Source organism: Pseudonaja textilis, chromosome 1 (assembly GCF_049901715.1).
Source record: "Pseudonaja textilis isolate UNSWEBS1 chromosome 1, rPseTex1.2, whole genome shotgun sequence".
Classification (NCBI taxonomy): domain Eukaryota; kingdom Metazoa; phylum Chordata; class Lepidosauria; order Squamata; family Elapidae; genus Pseudonaja; species Pseudonaja textilis.
Window position 1 is genome coordinate 27002795 of NC_141990.1, and position 17281 is coordinate 27020075.

The following is a 17281-nucleotide window of genomic DNA, read 5'->3' on the forward strand; positions in this document are numbered from 1 at the left end:
CTCTTTTAGAATAGCCTCCCTCTCTCGGTAATCCATCTCCGTATATTTTCCTTTTTAAGTCATTCAAAATGATATCAGCTTCCAGTGGCCTTTTCTTTATCTTCCACAATCTTTTGTCACCTTTGATCTCCTTTTGTGGTTCCATTGCTTATCTGCAAGAATGCACTTATTTTTACTCTAAATACAGTCTGCTACTTTCTCTAGATCTCTTTCGTTAACTCTTATTCCACATACTATCCAGTATATTGCAGGAGATCCATAGTTCAAAAAGTCTGTGCCCTTGGCCAATTCACCTCTCTTGGATTGAGTACACTGCAGTTGGCAAAGCAATGAATTACAAGGCATTTTTATGCTGGGGTTCCATCAAGCTAATATTGAGGGTCTGTAGCAAGACAAACCATTTTCTTGTTATCGGGCAGCAAAATATCTTAAAAATAAACCACATTTTTCACTTTGTCTCTGTTTAGGCCATGGAAGACTGACATCTGTTTTGGCTTACTAGAAGACTTTTTTGTCCTTTAATTATATCACAGGGAATTCTTCAACTGTGAAAGTCTTTTCATGAAGTAAAGTCTTAAAACATTTGCAGCTCAGGGTTAAATTGTGGGGGTTTTAGTGCTGTCTAAGCTTTGTGGTTTTTCCTGCAAATGTTTCATTACCAAACTAGGTAACATCAATATTAGAAGGAAGTGAGGTCTGATCTTTATTTTTATATACTAGTGGCTTGCCCTGTCAGTCTTGGTGAAAGTGTATCACAAGGAGTATCTGGCAGTCAAGAAGCTTTTGTATTGATTGTGAGGTTAGTGTCCATGTTTCACTACCATATGTTAGAGAAAGTAGCACACCACTGATTGAAAACTTTTCTCTTCAGGTATATAGGGGGAGGTTGCTCTTGGCCTGCCAACCACTTTTAACATGCCATTCAATTTCATTTATTGTATCCCCTTCCACTGAGATCTGTTGGCCAAGGTATATTTAATGGTCTACCATGTTTAGTTCTTTTCCAGATATAATTTTTTTCTTTCTTTGGTGAATTTATTAAACATAAACCTGGTTCTTTTTCAGGTTTATTTCTATCCGAATGTTACTCCCGCTTTGTGCAGCTCTTGTATGTGTGTTGGTAGCTCTTCTGGGTCTTGAGAGAACAACATCATCTGCAAATCTTAAGTGTATACATTTAAATAAATAGTCCCACCTCTGGCATGAAAACTGGCTGGGTGATTTTGGGGCCTGTTACTTTCTCTCAGCCTAATCCACCTCACAGAGTTGTTGTGAGGAAAAGAGGAGGAGGAAGAAGTATTGGGTATGTTTGCTGCCTTGAATTATTCATCGAAATAATGAAGGTGAATAAAAAATTTAAAAAGAAGCATCAATAAGAAAGCTTCCTTGACAGTGTTTCTCGGGTCATCAAGGTTCACTTCATTGTGAGGTCAGCATTGTCTGTTGAAGCCATACTTAACTCATCATGGTTAGGCACAACTGCAGAGGTCACAGCAAGCTTTGTTAATATAATATTTCACCTTCAGGGGAAAATTTTGCAAAATACGTGACGATATTAGCAAAGTGAGGTGGTTTTAAACTCTACTTTTACTGGCCTTCATAATTGGAGTCTATTGATTTTGTTTTTCCCCCCATCTGTGTTTCCCAGTATGCTGCAATTGTTCAGGTGACTGCTCTTTTGGAACAACTAAATTGCCTGTTGCAAGAACATTATGTGATTTAGATTGTTGTCCTGCTCAGCTTGTATAAAGTTGTTAACCCATGTTACTTCTCAGACACTGGAATATTGTAGTTATGTGAGCATCACTGCCCTCTGCTGGGTGTAAGTTGCTTTGTAATTGATCATACCTATGAGAGTTCTCTTTTGCCAAGGGCTTGGATATAGCTACCATCTTTGTAAATGCATTGTGCTAAAGCAGAATTCAGCAAGCTTTTAGCATTCAGATTTACATAAATAAAGGTCAATGTTACTAGTAATCATCTGTCACTACCGAAAATTATATCAAGTAATCCTTCTGTTTCCCTGGTGTGATTCTATTTCCTTTCTTAGCATATGACAGTACCTGGAATTAATAATGGGCTGGGTGAAGAATAACTGATTAAAACTCAGGCTACACAGAAAAGAGATGGCTGTTGTTGAATGATTTATCAGTCAACTGAAGTGGCATTTAATATTTCCTAGAGGCAGGGCAGACAGAAAGTAATATGTCCCTGGGTTCCCATTCCAGGAGGACCCACTGCTGACTACAAAAGAAAAGAAGGTGTAATTGCTTTTGGATGCCACATAGAGCTCATCCTTTGGAGAACCAGGCGTGTGCCTGATGGATTTTACATTTTACTTAGCAGTCCATTGCAGCCTGTGACAGTGAAAGCAACTTTTCTCATTCATCTAGACCAGCCTCTGATAGGGCCATTTAACAATCTAATCATTGCTGTTTCAGATTATTGCCAATAATCCAGTCAGTAGCAAGTATAATTATGAGGCAATCCAGAATAGCTCAACGCTCATTATTGCTGTTTTGCCTGCGTGGACAGACATGGTTTGGTGATTGGTAGAACATCTGCTGCTGCTCCTTGCTCTGCTCTGTAGGCACTGGTTAATAGTTTCCTTCACGAACTACAGATTGAAAGTGGAGTGGTTGCTGCTGCTTTGTATTATCCAGCCAATGAGACAAGAAAGAAGCTAGGAACAGTGACTGTTTACAAAACTGAGAGGAGCAGCAACAGAAGGGATTCTCTTTTCACTCTTCAAGGCTTGCCAATCATTCAACTGCACAATGGGCAATCTAGCAAGCAATCTTACAGATTAACGAAAAGCAATAGCTGCTTGGGAAACGAAGAGCAGTAAGAGTGAACTGTTAGATAGATAAAAAGGAGTGGGAGGAACAGCTTCAGCCTATAAAAAGGAAACCAAGCAGTTAGAAGTCACTTGCTTATGTAACCAAGGCCATATATACCACAGGTGTCAAACTTGCAGCATCACATTGCTGTCACGTGATGTGTCGCAATGTTTTTTCCCTTCACGGAGCTGGGGTGGGTGTGGCCTGCGTGTGATGTATTTGGCATATGGCCGCAAGTTTGACACCCCTGATATATACAGTAGAACTTGCCATGAATGAGGATAAGCTGCAACAATTATGCCGTTCCATTCACTCTTAGATAAGGCAAAGTGGTGTGGAGACAACATTTGGTTGTATTGGTCCTTTAAGATGTTTGTTTAGGTTCATTCCAAAATCTAGATCTGGTCCAGACATTTAGCAAAGCCAGATATTTCCCCATCCCATGCAATTCAATTTTTGTTTAATAAATTAAGAAGTTTTCGTTGGTCTTTTGGCACTTTTAATCTATTTCACCATTCTGTCAAAAACAGTTTGGATTTTCATTTCTGATCTTTTGAAATACTAACTGTGTGAAAATTTGATGAGTATTCTATCAACTCTTCATTCACATCATTAATGAACATATTGAAGACTTGAGGGCTGAAGTGTGTTGTTTTTCTCTACAGTTTGATAAGGATTCATTGATGAGCACTCAATGAATGCAATTATTGTCAACTATATATCAATGTTTTTGTCACATCATTTAGTTCTTTATAAACTAGTTTCCTAATCAATATCTCATGGGTGCTAAATGCTTTGTTGATGCTAATGTGTATTATTATTTGTACAACATTCCCATGGTATGTTAAGGAAGTTACTCTTTAAAACAAAAGAGGAAGGATGACTGAAAGATCTGCTTCTGACTAATTTATTCTGTCTCTTGATAATTACCACAAATTTGCATAATAAGCAAAAGAAACTAAATGTATTAAATAAATGGAGATATACCTAAATCTGAATTATAATAACAGCATTCATTGTAATTTTCTATCATTGCAAACCATCATAGCTTCCTAAGATCTAATCAGCTCCTCAAATCCCAATAGCTATGCTGCCCTGGTCACAACAAAGAGTTCAGATTTTTATTCAACCCTCCTCAAACAGGTTCAGTTGCAAATCAAACAATGAGTTCAGCACAAACTTGACAAGACTTACTCTAACATGTAGTTCTAAGGCCAGTCCAAGGTCCAAACATGGGGTCACAGGGCAAGATGCAAGAAACAGCAAAAGAGTTAAGAAATGGGAAACGTCATTCCAGCAATGTCCATTCCAATTATACTCAAAAACTTACTGGAGGCCAATGCAGTACATGGTTATAATGGGCCACTGCAATTTGTATCAACTGCAGTTCATTGCAGCACCTTATAAAGCATACCACAATATTTATCCTGAAGGTGTTAGTGGCATGACTTACTGTTGCCAAAATATTATAGAAGGCAAAGAGAGTATTCTGCTCACAAAGGCTAAAATATTTAGGGATAGAACATACCTCTTATTAGAAGGGGATCTCTCCTATTGGATTGAGGGCTAAAATTGAAGTATGGTTTCTATTTGCTTCTAAAAGTTCAGGCTAGCTAAGCCATTGGTATGTTAACCATTTAAATTTGTGTTGTCAATCTACTTTTAATTAGCCCTGAGAAAGAATTTATCCCCAAACCTTCCAACCAAGACAGTTAGACATACTCAATTCATATCTTTTGTGCCTGGGCTTTGACACATAAGTGAAAAGCATTCCCCCTATCCCTTACTCTTCAAGAGGTGGGATATTTGTTCTTTTTGGGGAGATTGGAGGGAGATATCTGGAAGAAGAGAAATTAACAACAATTGGGATTGTATGAAGAGAAGCAAAAACTGAGACCATTCTCCTTCCGATTCAGTTTAAAGGCTGGAACTTCCAGAGAAGTTTTTTTAAAAGTCTGACTAAAGGGAAATCAGAAACTGTGTGTTTGTGTGAGGGATTGCATTTGTGTGTGTACTTTCTTATTAATAAAGTTAACTTTTACCTATATGTCAGGGTTCCGACAGATGCCCTAATTAAATCAGGAGTCTCAAGCCAAGCTTCAAAAGAAATCCAGTTATTTATTAGGAGCTTCATACCAGCACGGATCAAGTGGGACCAACTCTGACCTCAGTTAATTCGAACTTTGCCTCTGACCCTCTAACCCAGGATGAAAAAGTTCTATTTCTGTATTTAGAGGAGAAGATGCCATGTAAGGCACTCTCTAAAATGGGTTGCCAACCTTTTGGACCTCAAGGACCACTAACCGGTTCTGTGGGCGTGGCCTAATTTGTGGGTGTGGCTTGGTGGTCATGTGACTGTCTGGGCATGGCTTGTATGTAAATATTATAAATATTTATATAAATATTGAATTTTTTTATAAAAAAGAGCAACTTTTATCCAAAATCAGGCAAAGCAGGCAGGCAGATTGAGTTGCTCACAGAATCACAGATTCATTCAGAAATCTATCTGCCATTGGCTAGCTCAGTCTGTCACATAAAATTTGCTTGCAAGCAAACTCACAAAATTAACTCACAACATATCATGTATGTAAGTATTGATTTTTTTAATAAAAAAAGCAATTTTTACCCCAAAGCAGGCAAAGCAGGCAGATTGAGTTGCTCACAGAATCATTCAGTGATCTATCTATCTGCCATCGGCTAGCTCAGTCTGTCAAATTTGCTTGCCATGAGTCTGCACTGAATTTGCTTGCAAGCAAACCTTCAGTCCTAAGGGAAGCAGAGCTGAAGATCTAAAGATTAGCTGGAAAGCAATAAATCCAACCATTTCCTGCTTCCTGGCTAATCTAAATCTCCTGGCACAGCAGAACAGATGATGGTCGGAAAAAGGAAAAAATAGCAATTTTAGCAGGCAAGTTTGCTGGGTAAGGAGTGAGTGGGCAGGGAGGGTTCCCGCGGGCCATGTGGGCTGAGCAGCCTTGTGTTTCTGCGTAGCCTGGATTAATTGCTTTGGGACGGTGCTCTGGGGGTGAGAATTCTCTGCGGCCACCAAATTTTTCTCAAGGCCCATCAGTGGGCCACGGCCCACTGGTTGGCGACCACTGCTCTAGAACAGAGGTGTCAAACTCACATCATAATGGCGTCATCACGTGAGATATCAGGAATTTTTCCTTCTTTGCTAAACTGGGCGTGGGTTTGGCCAGCACATGATGCATCTGACTCTCAGGCTGGGAATTTGACAGCCCTGCTCTAGAAGATAGGAGATGGTGGTAAGAACTACCAAGATTTTTACTAGAGCTGCATGTTGCCGATCCCCGCTCTAAGGGATAGTATGAAGAACTAGATAACCTTTAGCAGAGGTAGTTAGCAACTCCTTACTCTTACTCTAGGAGCTCCACCAAGCTACTAACACAACAGTTAACTTACTAGTATCGGTTCTTGTACAGATCTTATACATTCTTAAAACGTTATAAAACGTTACTGTAATCTCCAGTTCTGTCCAGTTTTAGCTTGCATGTATTGTGTGTATCTAAAACAAATTAGTGATTATAATTGGCACAGATTTTCTAACAAGGAAAGACTCAACGCAGATTGCTCAATGGTTTTCGAGACCCCAGAGTTGTTCTTCTGTGCTGTTGGGATGGTGCAGCCAAAATATGTTCCCAAACCTTTAGATTCTAGAGTACAGAAGTAAAGCAATTCTCAGTCTAGTAGGATCAGAAGCAGGGTTCAACTTTACTTCTTTCGTACTTTAAATATTTATAGATTGTCCTAGAGTTAAGTATTCTGCGTGATCTACAGCTAAGGAACAATTACATTCAATCCAATATTTTATTTTCAAAAAGGGCAACTCAGATTTTTCATTCTGACCCAAATAACCATGGGAGGTGGTGATGGGGAACGCCAGATGCCTTTTGAAATGTCAGAATAGTTGGGGGCCACCGTGTTCCACAGTGTGGAGCTACTACCAAAAAGTTTTGAAATAAGTAACTATTTGACAGAAATAGAAAATATGGTCTAATCAGAAAGGTGGCAGATTGGAGTAACTGGTGAAGAAGTTGAGTTTTCTAAACTAATGAAAAGTAGATGGTCTGGGAGATTTGTTTAGATGAAATCTCTTTCTAAAATATTGCAAAGTTTTCATTGAACTTCCTGCAATTCCCCATTCAAGAGCTACAGATTCATGATCTCTTTTTATATCATAAAAAATGGCCGTTCTTCTCTCTCAGATTCATGGATAGGTCTAGAATTTCAGAGCCTGAACAGAACTCAGTGGTGTATATCTATCTGTATGCTTGAGTCATCTGACACATATCTTCTCCCCACACCCACTGTTGCTGTAAATGGAAAATATGTTGGTCTAATTTTTAAAGGCAAGAACATCTTTCTTAGCATCCTTTTGTGACTAGTTCTGAAGGCCATTATATAAAATTAGCTTGCTATTTAGAGGCAGCAAAGAGGGCTGATATGGAATTAGTGTTCTATTACAAGGGCTTTGTGTAAAGCTCTTTAATTATTTGCTGATGGGCTTTTGCTGAAAAACATCTGAGGAGCCAAGCAGAAAATGAAAGGGTAAAGGGCTGAGATCGCTTCTAGATAGAAATGGCAGAGTTCACCACTCCTTTAGCAACTTTTGAGTGACATATAATATTCTGACTTTCAAAGGAAAGTTTAAAAATGTCTCCTGATATTTATTCTATAGTATTGCAGTTTATGTACACTTCCCACTGCCTTCCGATATATATAGTCTTTATGAAGATGTGTAGATTTTATGATCTATTCTTAAATGCTTATTTTGTAACTGCAGGTGTACAAGATGGATATATTAAACCACAAGTACAAACTTAGAAGAAAAAAACAATATTAAAACCATAAAATAAATCCACTGTAAAATCATGAACTATCTGCAGATGATTTCATCTAATTTTTCTAAAGTCAAAAATTAATTTGCTGTAGATAAACCCATCCATAGGGCATAGTTATAACAGTGGTACATTATTATCAGTGCTAAAATCTGTATTTTCTCGATGCTGGCTGCTATAATTCATAAATGGGGGGGGGGGGATATTATATTTTGTTAAAAAACTAGAACTTTCATATCTAGGAAATGTTGCCATTCTTGTATTTTGCAGATACTTAACCATCAGTTTAGTTTGTTCTGTGCGATGTATTTCAGATGGAGCCAGTTTGGTGTAGTAGTTAAGCTGCTGGCGACAGTGAGACAGTGAGTTCTTGGTCTGCCCTAGACATGGTAACCAGCTGGGTGACTTCAGACTAGTCACTCTCTCTCAGCCTAACCTACCTTCCAGGTTAATTGTTCTATGGAAAAGAGGAAGCAGTAGTACTATGTTCTTCACCTTGAGTTGACACAATATATTTAGAAAGTGAAATAAAAGTATAATGATAATATAACTGACTATGCCATTTTAAATACATTTGTTTGAATGGCAGAACAACCTCAAAACTTACCACCATTGTTAGCTTAGCCTGAGTTTGAGATATGTGGATATTCTCATGTTTTAGTTCCTCTCCATAGGAGCACCTTTGGAAGATCCCTCAATCTGCGACTTGAAAGGCATGGAAATTTCCTTCTCTGCCTGAAATCTTAGGGAATCACTGTGATTTTCATGTTACTCAAAATTACAGTACATCTTTTTTTGAAATAGATTATTTTGGTAAATCAGTTTACCAAACCAGTTTCTCAGGTTAAAAAGTAAAACCTGATGTTGACAGAAGAACATAATTTGGTCAGTTGAAGAATTTCCAGATCTAAGATCCAGTAAATTAATAGAGAAATTCATGGCCTGGTCACTTCCTGGTTGGATTATTGCAACATACACTACATGGAGTTGCCTTTTAGAAATTATAACTGGTCCAGAATACAATGACACACATAGTTTTGGATATACCATCTTTTAGAAAAAGTACAGAGAAGACCAACCAGGATGATTAGGGGACTGGAGACTAAAACATATGAAGAACGGTTACAGGAACTGGGCATGGCTATCTAGTGAAGATAAGGACCCGGGGAGACATGATAGCAGTCTTCCAATATTTGAGGGGCTTCCACCAAGAGGAAGGGGTCAAGCTATTTTCTAAAGCACCTGTAGACCAGACAAGGAATAATGGATGGAAACTGAACAAGGAGAGATTCAACCTGGAAATAAGGAGAAACTTTCTGACAGTGAGAACAATCAATCAATGGAACAGCTTGCCCTTGGAAGTTGTGGGAGCGTCATCACTTGAGACTCTCAAGAAGAGATTGGACTGCCATTTGTCAGAAATGAAGTAGGGTCTCCCGCTTGGGTGGGGGGTTGGACTAGATGACCTACAAGGTCCCTTCCAACTCTGATTATCTGTTATTTGTTAAATAAATACATAAATTCAGGCAAAGATATCAAGGTGGAATTGTTCACAAAACCTTTGGATGATGAATTGATTGTGAGCAAATATATGATAGTTTTATGTTACATAAAAGAATTTATCAGAATTTCAAACCATTATATATTTTAGATGGAAAGATAATAGCGTGGTCTCTATTTTTGGATGAAGCCTTAGTTCAATTTATTATTATTTGAATGCTAAGACAAGATAGCAGGGTGAGAAGCCCCCATACAAATGACAGCTAAACATTTTCAGCTGCAGTAATGCCTATTTCTTTAGAACTTTTAGTGTATTTAACAGATACATGCTAGATAAAAATACATAATTAAAATGTATTTTTGCTGACGCTCAGCATTTATACACTGTACATTGCTTTTTAAAGATGATATTAGAAGTAGAAACATAAGCCTTTTCTCTTTCTTGATCATCATTATCCTTTTGTGGCTTCAAGAAAGCTTTTACTAGCTAAGAATGAACCTCTTGAAAAGCAACCAGTCACTTTTTTGGACTGTTACTTTCAAGACAGGCTGTGTTACAGTTTCTTGGCTCGTCTTTGTAACCCAAAACATGTGTCAGCATTATGAAATCTGGCATCTCACAATTGGAAAATTATCCAAGGGTTCCTTTTAAATTTTTACTTTGTGATTTTCTGCTCAACATTAGTCACATAAAGCATTTTAAAATCCCAAAGCTGTTTTTGCCCACAGTAATGCAAGCAAAAAAAACAAAACTTTTATCTCATTCTGAGATGTGGAAACAGAACAAAAATAGAGATTTGAGCAAAATATTCTAGCAGGAGTAGGGAAATATTAGAGCCCTTATTTCAAATATTTTGTCTCACCTTTCAGATATAAGATTCCCAGGTTGATTAATTATTTTAAATTACAGTAGTACCTTGAAACCTCTTTGAAAACTCATTGCATTTGGGACTGAAAGCATTTTGTCCCTGTACTCATCGTTTCTTTGGTACTCAACACACAAGCTAGAATTTAATCAGTGTTGGCTACTTTGTGACTCACTATATTATTCCATAAGGGAAAAATTTGTTTGGTACTCCTCGTTTCTGGTACCCACTGAACCTCCCAGAACCAATTCACAATGAGTACTGAGGTACCAATGTATTATAGTTTTAAATTAGATTTTGGAATCTTTGAAGGCCAAATATCCTGGAGCCATTAAAAATAAATCATAAGTCCTTGAAATCAAGACTGACTTGGAGCCCCCCCTCTCTCCCCCAATATCTGCATGCATCCATTACTATAACCTACAATGTTAAAAATCCAGAGTTATTTCTTTTTGTTTTTGCAGGACTGTATCTCACTTTTTCCTTGTGAAATGTGTGTGGATGCCCTTTATTGGCGGCATTGTGAATGAATGGGGGCAGTGTGTTTGCAAATGACTTCACTGGTATTTAATCCAATTCAGCTGAGTGTATTTTTATCTTGTTTTCACATTCTTGTATTATCCAAAGCAACAAGGCTTTTTTTGGTGGGGGGGAGTAACAAGAATTGTAACTTTGCCACATGGTAATTTTTGTGATTTAAAAACCAATCCCAAATAAAGATGCTATTATAATACTTCTGGCGGGTGTTCAGGCCTGAATGTTAGTGAACTACTAAGTCGACCTTGCTTGCATTTATTTAACTACAGGTAGTCATTGACTTTCAACCACAATAGAACCCAACATTACTGTTCTTTTTATGTTAATTAATATGTTTTATTAATACATTTTCCTTTTATATCACATAAAAAATTCCATATCATTCTGGACAGCATGTTGTCTGGACAGAATTCATTTTAAGTAAAAATACAATGTTAATCAAGATAATGTCAAGCATCCAGAAAGTATCCATGATATCAATCACTCCGAGACGTTATCTCTCTAATTGATTTATTAGGAACAGATCTGGCATGTCAAAAGCAATTTCCCAAGTGAAAGTTTTTTCGCGTGTTACACAGAACCCACCTTCTCTCCTCCCTTCTCTCCTCCCATTTCTACACTTCATAAATCACGAGAACCAATTAACTGCAACTGGAAATTCTTAATACAACACACAGAATAACCTTGAATTTTTCAACTCCTCTAATTCTCTAAAAAATATGTGGCAGCAGAATTTCAAAGCTGACAAATAAATCATAACAGTAAGCATAATAAACATATCAGTAATAATCACAAAACAGTAACACAATCAGTTTATCTATCTTACAAAATTTTCAGTACAAAGGTTATTATCTTTTAGATCTTATTGAATTCTAATATTCTAATCTCTGATTCTATTAGTTAACCATTGATAAAACAAGTCCCATGTCAAGAAATCTTCTGTTTCTTCCTTTTAAGTCTTAATCTATCCATCTCAGCACATTTTTTTAATAACATTTTCACCTGTAGGGATCTCTTCATTTTTCCATTGCTGTGCGAACACAATTCTTGCTGCCATTAGTACATGTAAAATTAAATATGTTTTCCCTTTGTCATACTGATCTGGTAATACATCCAACAAAATTGGTTTCAAATCTATATGTTGTTTTATCACTTTTTCTAACCAAGTATGTATTTTAGTCCAATATTTTTTGCCTTTGAGCATGTCCACCACATATGATAATATGAACCTGGTATCTGATTACACTTCCAACATTTAGCTGATAAATTTTCATACATCTTTGCTAATCTCACTGGTAGTAGATGTCACCTATAAAGCATTTTATATAAGTTCTCCTTATAGGCCTTTGACATTGTTAATTTACAATTTCTATCCCACAGTTTCTGCCATTTCTCTAATTCTATTGAATAGCCAAATTTTTTAGCCCATCTTATCATTGTTTCTTTCACTTGTTCTTCCTCCAATTTAATACTCATTACTATTGTTAAGTGACCATTTGTTAAGTGAGTTTTGCCTCACTTTATGACTTTCCTTGCCACAGTTGTTAAGTGAATTACTACAGTTGATAATTTAGTAACTCAATTGTTAAGTGAAACTGGCTTCCCCATTGATTTGGCTTGTCAGCAGTTGCAAAAGGAGATCACATGACCATAGGACACAACAATATTCATAAATACGAACCTGTTTCCAAGTATCTGAATGTTGAAAGCAAGATCATGGAGATGCCAGAATAGCAATAGCAAGAGCACTAAGACTTATATGCCACTTTATAGTGCTTTACATCCCTCTCTAAGCGTTTTTTACAGAGTCCGCATATTGCCCTCAACAATCTGCGTCCTCCTTTTACCCACCTTGGAAGGATGGAAAGCTGAGTCAACCTTGAGCCTGGTAGGATTTGAACTGCCAAGTTGCGGCAGACAGTAATCAGCAGAAGTGACCTGCAGAACAGCACTCTAACCACTGCGCCACCAAGGCTCAGAAAGGTCATAACTGTGGAAAAACAATCATCAGTGCCATTGTAACTTTGAATGGTCACTAAATGAACTATTGTAAGTCGAGGACTATCTGTTCATTTTATAATTGGCAATACGTGCTGGAAATCCTAGAAGTTGTAGTCTGATATATTTGGAATGCTCTAAGGTGGGAGATTTCTAGCACTGAAGGGGGACCATCAAGAATAGATCATTTAGATATTCCTTCTGTTTAAATGTGAGACTATGTCATCAAACAGACATTTCATCATCTATTAGTCAATTCCTTTTTTAAAAAAATGTTGTTTTCATTGTGTCTTGCAGTAAATTCTACAAGCCAATTATGATATGTGAGGAAAATCCTCTTAAATCTACTCTTTTTATTAGCTCAGTTGATTTTTTTTCTCAAGTATGATTAATTCAATTCCTTTCCTTATCTAGTTCCCTCAATGTCAATGATGGAAACCTGCATCTGAAAAAAATTGCCTTGAAAAGTATAAAAACAAAGAAAAAAGCTTTTTTAAAAATTTGGTTCTTAAATTTTACTTCAGAAACTCAGAAACTTGTTCTTGCTCAATCATTTTCATAAAGTTTCTAATATTTTGCCAAAGATAACTAAAGTTGACTAGATAACAAGGCCCACCTTGGCTTTATATTCCAAAAAAAAGCACATCTTTTTAAATAGATCTAAGAATGGACATAGATACAATATTTATATGTTTGTAAATTTTAGATTAGAATGACAATCTCTTTTTTGCATCAAAGACACTAACATCAGATATGCTTTTCAATTATGGTCAGCATAATTTTGTAAAGATAGTAGGTAGAGCAGTATGCTATTATTTCTGCTTTGTTGTTCAAATACATGTTCTTAATAAAAAGGTTATTCCATCTTTGAGGATGCTATTAAGTAAATTATGTTTTCTATCTCATTTTGATAAGCAGGCAATATACTTGCTAAACTTAACCAATCAGAAATTCTAGACAATATGTGTAAGAGGAAGATGATTTTGGCAGGAAGCTCTGTATCATATATATTGTATCAATTGTATTTTAAACAAGTAGCCTGTTTTCAAAGGCTAATGAAATCTCCACTGTTTATATGATCTGATATATTATTGTTGTTTTTTAGGCTAGTGGACTACCAGCAGCATGATGACGGCGAGGGATACTGATAGCATGGAATTCTTCATGGTTGCCTTGCTTACTGGATGCTAATTCAGAATGCGGACCACAAGAGTAAACGTTGAAGTGTTCCTTTTGTGTGTATCTGGCCCAGAGAAGACTTTGATTGCCATGTCAATCCTCTTCTCTCCTGCCTTGCAACACCCAGTTATTTGAAGCTTGAGAGAAGTGTTGCTGATTGTTGGTTCCCGTCGAATCAAACGTTGTATCCTTCATCGCAAGAAGATGAAATTTCCATTTTATTGGCTTTTTGTCAAACAGACACAATAATATTTCCTTCTGGAAATCCTGGGATACAAACTGTTTTGGGTATGGCTACTGATCCCACGTGATAGAGGTGTGTGGCACCAACCTTGGGACTCATGACTGGGTATACAATGTTGCGGAATGGGGGAGTAGGGAATGGAGGCCAACCTTGGATGCTACGATGGTCTAGTCGGATTCGACTCACTTGGCTTAGCTTCACATTATTCATTATCCTGGTCTTCTTTCCGCTCATTGCCCATTACTACTTAACCACCATAGATGATGTAGATGATGCTGGCAAGCGCATCTTTGGTCCCCGCATAGGTAATGAACTTTGTGAGGTGAAGCATGTGGAGGATTTATGCCGAATTCGAGAGTCAGTGAGTGAAGAGCTGCTCCAATTGGAAGCTAAGCGGCAGGAGTTAAACAGTGAGATTGCCAAGCTGAATCTCAAGATTGAGGCCTGTAAGAAAAGCATTGAGAATGCGAAGCAGGATCTTCTGCAACTAAAGAATGTTATCAGTCAAACAGAGCATTCATACAAAGAGTTGATGGCTCAGAACCAGCCCAAGCTTTCTCTGCCGATTCGGCTGCTACCAGACAAAGATGACTCTAGTTTTCCCATGCCAAAATCCAATAGAAACTGCCGGCTGCATAATTGCTTTGACTATTCACGTTGTCCACTAACCTCTGGTTTTCCAGTATATGTCTACAACAGTGACCAGTTTAACTTTGGGAGCTCATTGGATCCTTTAATTAAGCAAGCCTTTGAATCCACTGTCAGAACTAACATATACGTTACTGAAAATGCAAACATTGCCTGTCTCTACATTGTCCTAGTAGGGGAAATGCAGGAACCTGTAATGTCTAAACCTACTGAGTTAGAACAACAGTTGCACGCTCTGCCATATTGGAGGACAGATGGACATAACCATCTCATTATTAATTTATCCAGGAAGTCAGAAACTCAAAATTTCCTTTATAATGTCAGTACTGGGAGGGCCATGATTGCCCAGTCCACCTTTTATGATGTACAGTATCGTCCAGGTTTTGACATTGTAGTATCTCCTCTTGTCCATGCCATGTCTGAACCCAACTTCCTAGAGATCCCACCCCAGGTGCCAGTAAAGAGAAAATACTTATTCAGTTTCCAAGGGGAGAAGGTTGAATCTCTCCGATCCAGCTTGCAAGAAGTACGATCATTTGAGGAAGAAATCGAAGGAAATGCACCAGCAGATTATGATGATAGGATCATTACCACATTAAAGGCTGTTCAAGACAGCAAATTGGACTTTGTCTTGGTGGAATTTACATGTAAGAATCAGCCAAAGGCAAGTTTGCCCACTGAGTGGGCTCTTTGTGGAGAAAGGGAAGACAGACTACAGCTACTGAAATTATCTACTTTTGCACTGATAATCACCCCAGGTGATACACATCTTATGATCTCTGCTGGCTGTGCAATGAGACTGTTTGAGGCTCTAGAAGTTGGTGCTATTCCAGTCATCCTTGGAGAGCAAATCCAACTGCCTTATCATGACGTAATTTGGTGGAATGAGGCGGCCTTAATCATACCAAAGCCACGTATTACAGAAGTGCACTTCCTTCTGAGGAGCATTTCTGATAATGACCTCTTGGCCATGAGGAGACAGGGCCGCTTCTTATGGGAAACGTACTTTTCCACTTCAGACACTGTTTTTAGCACAGTCTTGGCTGTCATAAGGACTCGAATCCAAATTCCAGCTGTTCCCATTCGAGAGGAAATGGCGGTGGAGATCCCTCACCGTTCTGGCAAAGCTGCTGGCACAGATCCCAACGTGGCAGACAATGGGGATTTAGATTTGGGGCCAGTAGAAACTGAACCACCTTACTCATCTCCTAAATATTTACGCAATTTTACTCTCACAGCAATGGATATTTACAGAAATTGGAACTCAGCTCCTGGTCCCTTCCACCTCTTTCCTCACACACCCTTTGATCCTGTACTACCCTCAGAAGCCAAGTTTTTAGGGTCAGGCACTGGATTTCGACCTATTGGTGGTGGAGCTGGTGGCTCTGGGAAGGAGTTCCAAGCTTCATTGGGTGGCAATGTTCCCAGGGAGCAGTTTACAGTGGTCATGCTAACCTACGAGCGAGAGGAAGTCTTAATGAACTCCTTAGAGAGACTCAATGGTCTCCCTTACTTAAATAAAGTTGTAGTGGTCTGGAATTCCCCCAAACTACCATCAGAAGATCTTCTTTGGCCAGACATTGGTGTTCCAATTGTGGTAAGTCAAATTCAGATATTTCCTTTTTTATTCCCATGAGAAAACTCAAGTTACTATTTATATAAAATGTTAGTCTTCAGTTGTGCCATAAGATGTTCTCAGTTTGCTTGTATTTTTACAGATTTTAGAGCAAAGCAAAGCATGAGATCCCGAAATTGTCTAGGACACGCAATAAAAATATGAGTTTTGGGTTATGGTGAAAGCTGGATATAATGTGGCCTTAATTTTTTTTAAAAAATATATTTATTATTTTATATGCTAAAGTACAAAAAAGAAAAGAAAAAAATATAAAGGAAAACTCCGAAACAACCCAAAATAAAAGCATCCTAACGTTTGCATAAAACACATTTCATTATGAAGTGATACACCTTTTGAATAACCAAATGGTCATATAGATCTTTTGAGTTTCCCGTTACATCTTTATTGGGCCTTATGATTAAAATTATAATACTCACATCTGACATTTTAAAGAATAATGTATTTAAAGTTTGGTGAAATATTTCAACAGATTGCAAGTTCGTGTGCAATATCACTGAGGTATTCATGATGTAGGCATGTTTTATGGACTTTTTGGTTCAAGAAATTGAGACTGTAGATGAATCCAAAGTACAAGGAATGGGAAAGAGCAATAGCTGGTTTGCAGGAAAACATGAAGTCATGACCATATGCCCACTGGTTTCTCTTAAGGTTTTGATTGGTCCTGAGCAGAGATTATTTGCTCTGTTCCTTTTAGCATGAGTTCACTCATTGGTTAACTTTTTACCTTCCCCAAGTTCAGGATTGTTTCTCTTTCATTGTTCAGGAGGTCAGTTGTCAACAATGTAAGCTTTTAGGCACAGTAATTCTGTTCCTCTTATCCACTATAAAAAATTAAGATTGCAATAATATTAGAAACAATTTTCCCCAGTACATTGCTCGCAGTAAGGCAGTGCAAAGACAAATGATTTTGTGTTTTTTTTCAATTACCAAACAGAAATATATGTTTGGATATGCCAATAAAAGAGAATATATGT

General features: G+C 37.7%; 1 protein-coding gene across 3 annotated transcripts in view; it reads left to right on the forward strand.

Annotated features, from left to right (window-relative positions):
• The window catches only part of EXTL3 (exostosin like glycosyltransferase 3), a 123990-nt gene that overhangs the window by 71966 nt on the left and 34743 nt on the right, over nucleotides 1-17281 (forward strand). For all 3 annotated transcript variants that reach the window (XM_087929911.1, XM_087929905.1, XM_087929915.1), the window contains exon 3: nucleotides 13706-16268. In XM_087929911.1, coding sequence (XP_087786037.1) covers nucleotides 14121-16268 — 2148 coding nt within the window. In that variant the 5' untranslated portion in view covers nucleotides 13706-14120. The remainder of the gene's footprint in view (nucleotides 1-13705; nucleotides 16269-17281) is intronic.